The sequence below is a fragment of the Lytechinus variegatus genome, chromosome 13 (genome assembly GCF_018143015.1).
Source record: "Lytechinus variegatus isolate NC3 chromosome 13, Lvar_3.0, whole genome shotgun sequence".
Taxonomy (NCBI): Eukaryota; Metazoa; Echinodermata; class Echinoidea; order Temnopleuroida; family Toxopneustidae; genus Lytechinus; species Lytechinus variegatus.
Genome location: NC_054752.1, coordinates 34,813,290 through 34,826,313, shown reverse-complemented (window position 1 = coordinate 34,826,313; position 13,024 = coordinate 34,813,290). Strand labels below are relative to the sequence as shown.

The following is a 13,024-nucleotide window of genomic DNA, read 5'->3' as shown; positions in this document are numbered from 1 at the left end:
ATTTGTCCAAAGCATATTATCTAACATTTATGCTAGGCATGCAAAGAAATGATAGATAACCTTACCAAGGACATACACAATCTTAGATTCTTACTGACACAATCCAAAAATATTACTTCCTGTTAAAGTCTGTCTTCGTCTTTATGAGCAAATGGCTGAAATGCACAAAAAAATCCAAGCTTTAATCAGCAAATATCTGTGTTTAAAGACTTACCAATGATCTTGCATCTCATCATGTCTTCAACTTCTTAAATTAGTCTTGCACCAGATAAACTTAAACTTCTTAACTTGTAACTTCTTAAGTGACTCTTTGAGCCATTCTTGAACCATATGATCTTCTTTTAACCTAACTTCTTCTTGCATCCTTAAACATTTCTCAACCTTCTTCAAAATGTCTTCAACCAAAAGATCTTTAACTTCTCAGATGATCTTCAACTTCTATACTCCATCCCATAGTTCATAATCTCCAACATATCTAACTTCATCTTGAATAAGAGAATCTTCAACAAGTTTCTTGATCTTGTATCTTTTGATCTTCAACTTCTTAATTACATCTTGCATCCAACCTCTTAACTTCATCTTTTGACAGACATTCTTCAGCCTTAAGATTTCACTTCTAGCTAGAAAACATTCCAACTTCTTAACTTCACCTTGTGCAAGGTTGGCTTTGACTTCTTAAGCTAGTCTTCTACAAGATAATCTTTGACTTCTCAACATCGTACGGCTTAACATCATCTTCAATCTTATGATCTTCAACCTCAGATAAACTTCATCATCTTAATATAACTTGTATCAGAAATCTTCAATTTCTTATCTTCACTATGTACCAGAAAGATGATCTTGAACTTTTAGTTTACTCCATATGGTATCTTATGATCTTCAACTTCTTAATTACATCTTGCATGAGATCATCATGTGCCAGATAATCTTCAACATTGTGCTTTCATCTTCTACCAGTAAATCTTCAATCTCATAACTTCATCTTGAACCATATAACCTTCAACCTATTAACTTGGACCTTGTCATCTCCAAACTTCATCTTGAACCAGATGAACTCAAACATCTTCTTAACTTCACTGTGTATCTTATCATTCTAACTTCTTTTGATAACTTCTTACTTCTCAATTGCAGCTTTAATGAGTGATGCTTTAGATCATATCAATCTCATGTTGGGTAATCTTCCCTTTTTTATTGGTGATCTTCATCTTCAAATTCGTTTGGTAATTTCCATCTTCTACTCTTCGTAAGAATGAAAATCATCTTGAAAATTTCTGAAAACATCTTCTTGACATGACCGACCTTCATTTTCTTCAGATTTAAATTTTTATATTTGCATTTAAGAATCTTCTAAGCTCTGGCAGATTCCGGTTGAGGTTTAAAAATCTTCTTTTCATATATCTTGATTGCAGTGCATTTCTTGTTCATTTCTTCCATCAGTAAATATCTTCTCTTCCGAAAACAATGCCATAATTCTTCAGGTTTAATGACTCCTTTCTTCATCTTCTCAAATAATTTTTTCTTAGTTCTTCTCCAAATCTTCTATATTTTCACAATCTTTTTCTGAATTTATATCACATCCTGCTCTTCAAAAATAAAATATCTTCTCTTCTGAAGAAATGCCAAAATTCTTCAGTTTTAATGATTCCTTTTATCATCCTCAAACATTTTTTCTTGATTGTTCTTCAAATCTAAGATTTTTGTCAATCTTTTTTTTTAATTGATACCATATCCTGCTCTCTTCAACGGTAAAATCTCCTCTTCTAAGAAAATGCCAAAATTCTTCGGTTGAATGACTTTCTTTGTCTTCTTAAAACCTTTTCTTGATTGTTCTTCAATTCTTCTAAATATTATTTATCTTCTTATTCTGACTTGAGATCACATCTTGTTCTCCCAATCTGAATTCAATAGATGGAGAAATAAAACAGAGAAATTGATTAGAAACAGATCACCACTAATCCCCTTCAGCATCTTCTATGATTCCAATGCAGGCTTTGCTAATCTACTTAATCCCAATTTGGTCTACATTTAGTCCATGTAACTGCATAACATGGGTCAGACTAAATTGTTATCAAACAAATTGGCACACAATATGAAGATATAGAGAATGAGATCAATTATTGTAATTACAAAATCAGCAAACTGAAAAATCTGGGAAGGTTTTAGGACTTGTGTAAAATAGATAAAAATATCAATGCATCTGAGGTGAAAAAAAATATATACAGGGTTCTGTAACACAAAGATTAGCGATCAATCGCTATATGAACTGACCAATCAATATCAATGTTACACGCCCATTAGGTTTAAAATACTGACCAGGGACCAATCACTGCGGTTCTTTCATATTTGCGATTCATCGCAAACCTTTGTGTTACGGAGCCCAGGTCTGTATATAAAACTAAAATATAAATCAATAGGCCCATATTGAGTACTCCAGATTAACCTAAACCACAGTGTGAGAATCTATCAGAGCTTCTTGTGAGTTTACTGGGAACTATCCACTGTTTTTATGGTGAAGAAAAATATTCTTTCTGACCATTTTGAACTGGTTTGTAATGCTTTGAGTGGCAAATATGATAATAAATTACATACAGTAATGGAAATTTGCATCCTATTTGGTTACCCATAGATAAACCATAACACCCTATTTGGCTACCCATAGACAAACCATAACATAACACCGTGATTTGAGTCACACCAGAGTTCTGAATAAGGGCCATTATGACTGTAAAATGTATAACCGAAACTTGAGTTTGTAATCTGAGATGATCACTTAATATGGATATGAATTACTTGATATTTTAAGATGATCCCTTAATTGGAGGATGAAGGATTAAGAACAATGGATTAAAAAAATCATAAGACGTTACTAAAATGAATAAGTTTACAAAACACAAGATGATAAAGCTTGGTCAATGCAGAATGCAGAAAGTGCTCTTTGTTGTTAGTATCGACCTAAAACATGGGGAAGAGAAGGAGAATTAAAGATTGTTAATAATCATACATTGATTTCACTACTAATGGATGTTATTCAAATAATAGTGTGTCATTCATGAAACAAAATATGGACAATACCACTTTTGCAGCAATCTTATCTTTCTTCTTAAACGGTTTTCAAAATAAATTTAAGAGTTTCTTCACAGCTTTCTTGTTGTATTTTCATTCTGAAACTCTAACATATCTATCTTACTTTAACTTTAGCAATGCCATCGTTTACAATACAATTGAGTGTAGTCAAATGGATAAAATTACAAGATAATCCCATTTCTCATCTCTGAATTGAAATTGGATTTTAACATATTTTATCAGTAAAAAGTCTGGTTGAATTATCGCGACTAACAATTACGTTTACTTTTTTACCATCTTAATCCATTCAGAAACAATACAGTCAACAAAACATTACAAGAAGAAAAAAACACTAAAAATAATTTCTGCAAGAAATTTATAACTTACTGATTCTCATCTCTGAAAGGGAATTGATTTAAACATATATTTCTTAATAAAAAAACTAGTTTAATCGTTGTGAATAACAATTACACTTACATGTTTTACCATTTTAAATGATACAATACAGCAAACATCTTAATATGTGAATAAAAACACTCAAAATAATGTCTGCAAGAAATTTATAACCGACCGATATAGAATGAATCATCTATAGAAATAGATAATTCAATGTTTACAAATACCTTGCAACACCAAAACTTGATGTTTTACATTCCTTATTACTATTTTTTCATTTCTGTGATTTAATTTTGCAGCCCTGCATAAATTTCACATCACGAGCTGAACTTTTTCTTTTCTCTTACGTACACACATACGTTCCTTTATTGGATATCAACAAACATAACGATTGAAAAGAGATAATCAAAAACATTACTCATGATGAAAATTAGATCTTTTTAAAATACTTGTTAAGAGCTCTGTTGCACGCAAGTAATTAATATACTAGCTTTGCCATCCAATTTTAACTTCCATGGATTCCTCAATTATGATTAGCTGTAAAGGCCTGTTACCGTGGTAATTACGAGATAAAAAGTAACCATAACTTTCATGTAATGGGGGGGGGCATGGTCCTAACACTCACTTGGCGAGAAAGAACGATCCCTGGGGTAATAGCTGTGTCTCCTGCTACTACTGCTGTGGTGGTGGTGATGACGGTAATAAGGGGACGGTGAGCGGCGGTAGTAGTGCGGTGAAGGGCTACGTCTGTAGTACGGGGATGGGGACCGTCGGTAGTAGTGTGGTGATGGGGAGCGATGGTACCCCCTCTGGTGGTAACTCCGTTCCCTATCTCGCTTGTTTCTACAAAACATTGATGACAGAAACGTAGGATACAGTGATGAGAATGTTGAAAATGAACAAGATTATCATCAAATTCAACCTTGTACTGCAAAAAAAGATAAAAATATTCAAGAAGCAACCCCCATCCCCTTCCGAAAAGGAACAAACCATTGCTGACGAAAATTGTAAATATTGGGATTGTCTCCCATTTGATATGGTGCTCATTGCATTGTTATGATATGGTGGTCCCGGCCCAGCCTACCTTCTTGGTGGTGTTGCAGTCAAACTGAATCAATAATATATATGATTATATTATGATGTTGGAACATACAGTACTTGTACAGGAATCTTTATTGACGATAACTTGACAAGTATTTTGCATAAAACCATCAGTATTCTTCACATTTTTCAGTACTAAATAGGGAAATCCATACTACTGGGCAGCTCTGCTAAACAATAATCAAGAACAGCTTGACCCAGAGATGATTGAAAGAATGTATTAATTACCCTGTAGGCCTTCCCATGTAGACCCCTGGTGTAGGAGTATGAGCCCTCTCGGTGATAGAGTAATCTACCCGGATGCGACGACCGTCTACTTCAATTCCGTTTGTACTCTCACGAGCCTGTAATAAGATCAGGATACCATGTTCAAATGGAGTTTACTCAGGTAGTTGAATTACAGGTAAACTTGAATGAGTCTACCTTCTACAAGTCGAATACTCACTTAAGCCGTTGCAGTCATTCAGACCTGGGGCCTGTTTCATAAAGCCGCTTGTAAGTTTAGAGCGACTTTAAGAACGACTGGTGATCCTTTCTTGTGGTAAATGATATTCACCATGAAAAGTTCATTGGTGATTGATTAGCGCGTAAGAAAGGTTCACCAGTCGTTCTTAAAGTCGCTCTTAACTTACGAACAGCTTTATGAAGCACCCACCAGGGCCCCGTTCTACAAAGAGTTACGATTAATCCAACCAATCGTAACCAGCGTTCTCGCCAGAAAAAAAATTCACCCATGTCGGGGACTTGTGCTGCCACTCCTGGGGGGTGGGCGCGGAAGCGACGGCCTTTTCATCAAATAGAGATGCTAAGGAAGCCCCATTGTGGCGTATTTTTAAGCCCACACAAATGCACATAAATGCACAGATACTTGCCGTTCAGTCCAAAGAAAGAGAAGTGCAGCTTTCCAGCTTATGAATTGTAAATATTTTCGAGAAAAGGGAAATCACGAAATGCATTCAACTTCGGAACAAAACAGCGTTCATGATTGAGGGTCATGTGATATGTAATGGAGTTGGTCAATAGAGTCGAGACGCGTCATCCAACTTAATTCGCTGAGCTAGCTGAGCGCATGCGTGTGGCTTTCGTGCACATACACAAATGCAAAATATATCACGGACACTTCCTAGTGATTTACGACTGTGTGTTCCAACACCAAACAACGTAATGGCGTGTAGATCGACATGTAAGTTTTGTGTGAGTCTGTGATCTGACGTTTCACCATGGAGCATAGCCGGTGTGATGTGCGGGGCAAACGGGGGAATAGGCAACGGAACGACCGTACCGTGCCGTCATATGCCCGCAATAGCAGCCGCGAGCTAGCTGGGCGCCTTGCCACTTTCCTAGCCGTAGTAGGCCTGTAAGTGGTCTTAAGTTGGTGGGACTTCGGCGCAACCCGATAAATGAAGTTGATATCACTAAGATGAGTTCATGGAGTGTATTATTTTTTCTGAATATTTCCAATCAATTTTTCCACGCATGTCGCTGAAATTTTACGCATGGTTCCACTTGGTCTCCATTTCCGCACGCATGGTGTTTGAACCATGCGTATTATACACTGGCGAGAACGCTGATCGTAACTCTATGGAAATCCATCAGTGTCATAATTTTTTCTACAGGAAATTTGCCAAATGTCCTTTGAATACAAAGGCAAACATCAAATTATCAAGAAAACAATAAATTTATGAATATACCTCATATCTATAAAACATTTTGAATTATCATGTATTTTAGATGTTGACGTTGCTGGCTTTCCATAGTTGAGATTGATCAGATCAATCGCAACTCTTTGAAAGATGGGCCCAGAATAGATTTCTTTGGTCCCAAAAGGTTTTGTCCATTGCCTATTCGCTACTTGCATACAGTCCATCTTAACCTGCAACTCTTTCTCTCGACTTGCCTATCACATCAATGACCATTAGAGCTTCTGTACATGGTCCATGGATGTACCAACGCATTGAACACAAAACCCTACTGAATAAAACGTTGAATAATGAAAATGTGTCTCACCTCCCGTGCATCAGATGTGCTTGTGAACATCACAAATGCAAAACCTCTTGATCTTCCAGTCTGTATGAAAAAAAAAATAAAAGAATGGAGAGAACAAAAAAAAAAGTTTATGAGGTATTTTATGTTAACTTCACATGTATACTCTATATTGGGACCCTGCCTACCAGCAATTTGCTTATTAAAGGACAAGTCCACCCCAACCAAAAGTGAATTTGAATAAAAAGAGGAAAATCCAACAAGCACAACAATGAGAATTTCATCAAAATCGGATGGAAAATAAGAAAGTTGTGACATTTTAAATTTTCGCTTTATTTCACAAAATAGTTATTTTCACATCCTGGTCGGTATGCAAATGAGGGAACCGATGACATCACACACTTTTTCTTTTGTATTTTACTATATGAATATTCTCATTTTCTCCTCATTGTCCTGTGAAACAAAGTATTATTTTGCCCTGAACATGTGGAATTACCATTGTTTAACATTTTATGTTTCAGTTAAGTTGGTCTTTAAAAATTGAAATATTGCATGATTTAAACAATAAAAAACAAAAGAAATAGTGAGTGAGGGACATCATTGATTCTCTCATTTGCATGTGACTAAATTGTGCATAACTATTTTTTGAAAAATAAGCGAAACTTTAAAATGTCATAACTTTCTTATTTTCAATCTGATTTTGATGAAATTTTCAGCATTATGCTTGTCTGATTTTTTTTCTATTGATTCAAATCAACATTTTTCTGAGGTGAACTTGCACTTTAAGGGTATCCCTCCATTTTTCAATAAAAATGTACAATGTTTATTTGATGTCATATTTTTATGTATGCTGCTTTTTAACGAAGGTAAATAAATTGAATTTGAATTGAAATTGTACATATAATACATATAAAAACTTATATTCCTGATATATACATGAGGTCAATCCTATAAAATCATAATAAACCTTTTTCATACATCTATCCCCCAATTTTTCTCCGTTCTTCAGCTGAAGTAACACTCAAGTTATGATAATTTGAGAGCATTGTGACATTTTTATACAAAACACAGACAAAGCTCAAAGGTCACACATATGCTTGGTTGGACATACATGGAAATGTATACAAGGATTATCACCACCCTAGTATTCAGATAGTGTTAATTTGCTCCTTTGCCATCTTCTCTGGTCTTAATATCTCAGCATGTGTTAGAGTTAGGATTGTAATAAGGTCATAGGTTCAGAATAATGCAAAGACAATGATTAGGTTTTATTTTGTTTGGTATTGTAGATTAGATTTTATGCTTGGCTTAACGTGCGGATTTTCATCGGAGCAATTGCCGCCAGAGCAATTGTCGCCAGAGCAAATGTCATGGAACCTCTTCATCACCCGCATCATTTGTATGGGCCATTAAATTGAACATAATGATTCTACATACCTGATGATCATAGACAACATTGACATTGGTCAGAGTTCCGTAGTGTTCATACACATCCCTCAGGTCACGTTCTGTCGTGTACAGGCTGAGTCCAAACACACCAAGGCAGGACGATTCTTTGGGATTTTCCTGCAATGAAACGTATTCATGTCGCATTAAAGGAAAATGATCATGTTGCCTTTGGTGTATCAAATTTGAAAGAGTATACACTCAGAGACTAGTCAATAAGCTTAAAACTGAACTGAAGTGTTGCAGGAAACAATGATTTTATGAGAAAGTCTGCAAAATCAAGTTTAATTTACACTATATCATTGTTGGTCAAGATCTGGTACAGGTACATGACCGGAGAAATCTGAGCTGAATTTTAAACAATCACACTGAAGATTACAATCACAATTAAGGTCACTACATCCCGCTGTAATGCCATGCTTATTTCATTACAATTTATCATCATTTTGGTATCAATATGATTTTTTTTTTTACACAATGAATTTTAGGTGAAGTGGTTGTTTAAATTGCAACGAAATAGCTAATTACTTGCCATCAGATCTTGTGATATACTACTTTACCTGAACAGAGTTTGGTTTTATAACAAAATGAGTTTTTGTATGATACATGTACTCACCCTGTCTCCATGGTGACGACGTCTGTTGGACATTGGGGAACGACTATGGCTTCTACCTTCTCTATAGCGACTAAACAAAAAAAAGAGTCACAAATTTCTTCTACAAGAAAATCTCCAAGATTTCTCAGAAATTACAATTTCAATCATATTTTTGTATAATCTTAGTTTTTGCTCCTGATGTCAAGTAGCCTTCCCCTACCCCCCCCAAAAAAAGAGAAAATCACACAATAGAAAGTTATATAACGCTTTCAACTCCATGCATTGTCTTGATAATGATTAAATATGACAAAGAACTTACGAGGATCTATGTCGACCTCCATAACGGTCATGTCGATCATGACTGCGAGAACGATGCCTCCTACGCCTTGATCTTGAATAAGACCGGGATCTGGACCTAGACCTAGACCTGGATCTTGACCTGGAACGATACGATTTACTTTTATGCTTGCTGGTGGATCGAGACCTGGACCTGCCTATTGCTTTGTCAGCTGTTTTCTGGACCTTGTCGTCTTCTTCATCTAGGATAGAGTCAGTCACTTGTGCCTCCTACAAATGTTAAAAGTTGTTCAATCAAAAGATTTTATTAATTCATTTTTTTCAATTTTAAACACGCTTGAATATACCTGACTTGAAGGGCCATGTGATTTCTATGCTTTCAATAATCAAAGATGAAAGCAAAATAATCATTAAACAAGTGGAACGCCTCTGGCAGTCTTGCCTGCATTATGCAATTCGATATAGCATGAGTGCTGCCTTTGAAAACGGCTAATGAATAATTATTCACAGAAGAAAACAGTATTAAAACATAATGTCCATTTACCAAAAATGACCTGTGACCACCTACATGTAAGACATGTGCAAAACAATCATTCATACTTGATTACCCTTATATCAATGTTTCATGAGCTACATCCATAAACTTTCTAAGTTTCTATTGTTAAGATACCAATTCAACACATACTCCTAACATGACCAGAGTACATTGACCTATAAATGACCTTTGATCTTGACCATGTTCCTGAAACATGCACAGGGTATTCAGGGATACATTGCTGCTCTTATGTCCAAGTTTCATGAACAAGATCCATAAAATTTTACATTTATGATGACAATTCCACAAATACCCCCAACATCACCAAAGTTTATTGACCCTACATAACATTTGACCTTGGTCATGTGATCTGAAACTTGCACAGGATGATCAAGGATATTTGATTGCTTTTATATTCATGAACTAGATCCAAAAGCTTTCAAAGTTATGACATTTCCTCAAATACCTCAATCATAGCCCAAGTTTGTTGACCCTGGCTAAAGTGACCTTGATCATGTGACCTGAAACTCACACATGATATTCAGGGACACATGGTTGCTCTATAAATGTCCAAGTTTCATGAACTAGGTCCTTAATTAGTTTCAGGCCCAAATTCACAAGGTGGTTTCAGAGATGCCAAGTTCAAAAAAATGTTATGCGTGAGATTTTCATGACTCGACGTCTCTGTGCACGCGCCGTGCCATTATTTACATTTATACGTTGCGAAAAGTCGCACGCGCTCATGAGATATGGGCTTCAAAACCATGCGATGCATGCACGCAATTCATGTACCACGTACTAGCTGTGCGCTGACTGCACTCTCTATTCATCTCGCGTGCCAGGTTAGACGCGAAGGTGGTCGGCTAGTCGTATAATCTGGTGAATAATGCTACTTTTTTCCTTTTTTTCTGTCGGGTCCCGATGCGTGAGAAAAATGGGTGCCATGCGTGAGATCGTGAGACGGACCCTGAATGCGCGAGTCTCACGCACAATGCGTGAGACTTGGTAGCTCTGTGGTTTTAAAAACCCAAGGTTCTTCTTCTTCCAGGCTGGTACAGTCCGCCAATGGCGTATTATCGTACCAAGGTTGACTTGAGTCCATGGTTTATGCAGATTTCCAGTATAAATTTCGCTTAATTTAGCGCGTATCGGGCACGTGTATAAAACATGTCCAATGCTGATGCGCGCATTTGTCACAGTGCACCAAATTGATGCCTAATAGTAATACCATGGTTAGATTTTAGTCCACAGTTGAACAGTCACAGTGTCAGTGGAGTCATAATATGACTCCACTGACACTGTGATGAGGTAGCTCAGCGTGTACATAGATAGTGAAACTTGCCTTCCAATCCAAGTTCCAGTTAATTCCATTGCCCCCACACAGTTCAAAACTTTTATTTACAATATTCTATCTTGATTAGAATTAGATTTATTTTCTTAGGAAAGGCGTTATATTTTGTACCATAAAATTTTCTATACATTAATTGTGCACTAATGTCGGGGTCAGTGACGTTTCACATTTCCAGGCCATTTCAATTAGCAGCACGTGTAATTTTTAAGCACACATATCCGACCAAGAAATCACGAATCTGTGATAGAGTCATTGAAATTGCACAGGGTCCAATTTCCGGATGAGCTACAAGGGTGAGAACCACTGATGTTTCAAAAGCAAGTGAACGTGAAACGAACGCTGAGACTGATGATCATCAACGAGTAATATTCTACACAGAAATATGGCTGAATTACTGCATGCTCAAAGAAAAACTTGAGTTTTGGTTGCAGATCTCAAAACAGTACTTACAAAATCCTCTTGCTCTGCACTTGCACTCATTTTCGTAGATATTTCTCTTGCTGTACCGTTAATCCAAGGCCAAGCTTCAAGGCAAAGGTAATTCAATGGCTAGCTGCGCGCGCGTGAAATCACACGTGGGTGGCCGTGGGTCGACACCGGCGCCTAGCCTCGCTGCTCGGTGGTACGGCGGCGGCCCCGATACTCGAGAAGCGACTTCCCTGTAAGGCTGTAGTACTGTCTAGCTGTAGGATGGGGGGGTCGGGTGTCCGGACACTTTATAATTTTGAAGCCTTCTTTTTTGTCTTTGGATTACACTAAAAATATGAATTAAATAGATGTAATCATCTTCTATTTTGTTCTCTACAATATCTCCTAACATTTTGTACCAGAAATTGATGAAACTTCACTTGTGAATTTTTCCAAATGACTTTCTAAAATTGATCGTACACACAACCTGTCCGGACACACAACAACTGGGTATACCAATTGACATTCTGAATTTCTGTATAATTTCTCTGGTCTGCATGATTAATATATATTTATGGAGAGGGAGAGAGAGAGAGAGAGAGTAGAGTCTAGTAATAGGGTGTTGCAAGAATTTTGCGATCAATCGCAAGTCTATTTTTGGTCCCTAGTCAACATGAGTCATGATCAATCAATAATTGAGTGATGGTTGCTAATCTGCTCCTTGAAGTTGAAACAAGAAGAAGTTTAATCTGATTTGCTACTGCTACCAAGTCTCACGCATTAATGCGTGAGACTCAAGCATTTTGGACTCTTGTTTATCCCCTCAAATATCTGTCTCATGCAACTATCACAGCTATCCTTGCCATAATTGTACACAATTAGGGTTGGTATGGGATGGAAACTTTCCGGAAATTTTGGAAAATTTCCATGGAAAGTTTCGGGAATTTTCAGCTGCCGGGAATTTTGGGAATTTTCGGGAATTTTCATTTTTTCACCAAAAGTGATAAATTCTGGTTTTAAATACAAAATCATGAATTGATATCCTCAAATATTATACTTTCCATTTGTATGTCAATTATTCTTCATTCTTTAAATTGTCCAAGGTTTAAAGTATTCATCAAACTGTACATGCAATACCTTATATAGTACATGTACATGTATTTATGTAACATGATGGAGCATTATAAATAAAACTTTGCATTACCTATTTTTCATTTTTCTTTAAATGTCAAGGGGTTTTTATGTGAGAACCTGCCATTATATAATAACATTGTCCCCTACATGTAGTCTACACGCACAGACCCTTATTGAAACTTTGATCCACAAGTGGGTCTTCACACAAGACTAGCACAAATACGACTTTCTGTTCAACAGAAGGACCTTCTGTACAAGTCATTGGCATAAACCTTAGGCTGCATATTCAGACCACTGTCCTCAAGTGCAGGGTTTGCTCGTCTGCTGTGCAAAGCCTTCACATTAGTTAAGGGTCTGAATGTGCAGCCTACTCATGCCTTGTGTACTGAAGGCCCTCTCGCTCAGGAAACAGCAAGATTTTATGTGCTAGTCTTTGGGTAGAGACCCACTTGTTGATCAAGGTTTCAATCAGGGTCTGTGCATTCAGGCTAGGTTTGCACAGCAGACTAATCCCACCAGCAGCTATGGCAATGGCTTGAGTCTTTAAATAGGAAAAATCAGGTCCAGGAACGACAAATTTCAAATTACCCAGAATTTATTTCTGAGATGCCCCAATCCGTGCACCCCTGAAAAAAAATGGGGGGGGGGGGTGTCATATCAGTTTCATTTAATTTGATCTAGTATTTTGAAAATAATGAACAAAATGTTTATTTCT

General features: G+C 36.7%; 1 protein-coding gene across 2 annotated transcripts; it reads right to left on the bottom strand.

The window, feature by feature from the left end:
• Window positions 1-351: 351 nt before the first annotated feature.
• On the bottom strand, window positions 352-11,323 carry LOC121426893 (transformer-2 protein homolog alpha-like). 2 transcript variants are annotated; one of them, XM_041623299.1, is made up of 9 exons: window positions 11,218-11,323; window positions 8,904-9,151; window positions 8,606-8,675; window positions 7,981-8,109; window positions 6,568-6,627; window positions 4,789-4,904; window positions 4,085-4,302; window positions 3,451-3,462; window positions 352-1,895 (listed from the first exon to the last, which is right to left on the bottom strand). In XM_041623299.1, exons 1-9 carry the CDS (start codon window positions 11,245-11,247, stop codon window positions 1,876-1,878), a joined length of 903 nt encoding a protein of 300 aa, XP_041479233.1. In that variant the 5' UTR covers window positions 11,248-11,323; the 3' UTR covers window positions 352-1,875. The 2 variants fall into 2 exon arrangements, with proteins under 2 accessions (XP_041479233.1, XP_041479234.1); XM_041623300.1 differs by lacking the exon at window positions 3,451-3,462 and having other exon boundaries at window positions 352-2,952.
• Between the last annotated feature and the right edge of the window lie 1,701 nt (window positions 11,324-13,024).

What these genes read in the sequence shown, in the direction of transcription:
- LOC121426893 (XM_041623299.1), bottom strand. Translation starts at nt 11,247, where the DNA reads ATGAGTGCAAGTGCAGAGCAAGAGGATTTT. An exon ending in GCACATCTGATGCACGGGAG is followed by an intron (nt 4,905 to 6,567) that starts GTGAGACACATT and finishes ATCTTATTACAG; the next exon opens with GCTCGTGAGAGTACAAACGG. An exon ending in TACATGGGAAGGCCTACAGG is followed by an intron (nt 4,303 to 4,788) that starts GTAATTAATACA and finishes AATGTTTTGTAG; the next exon opens with AAACAAGCGAGATAGGGAAC.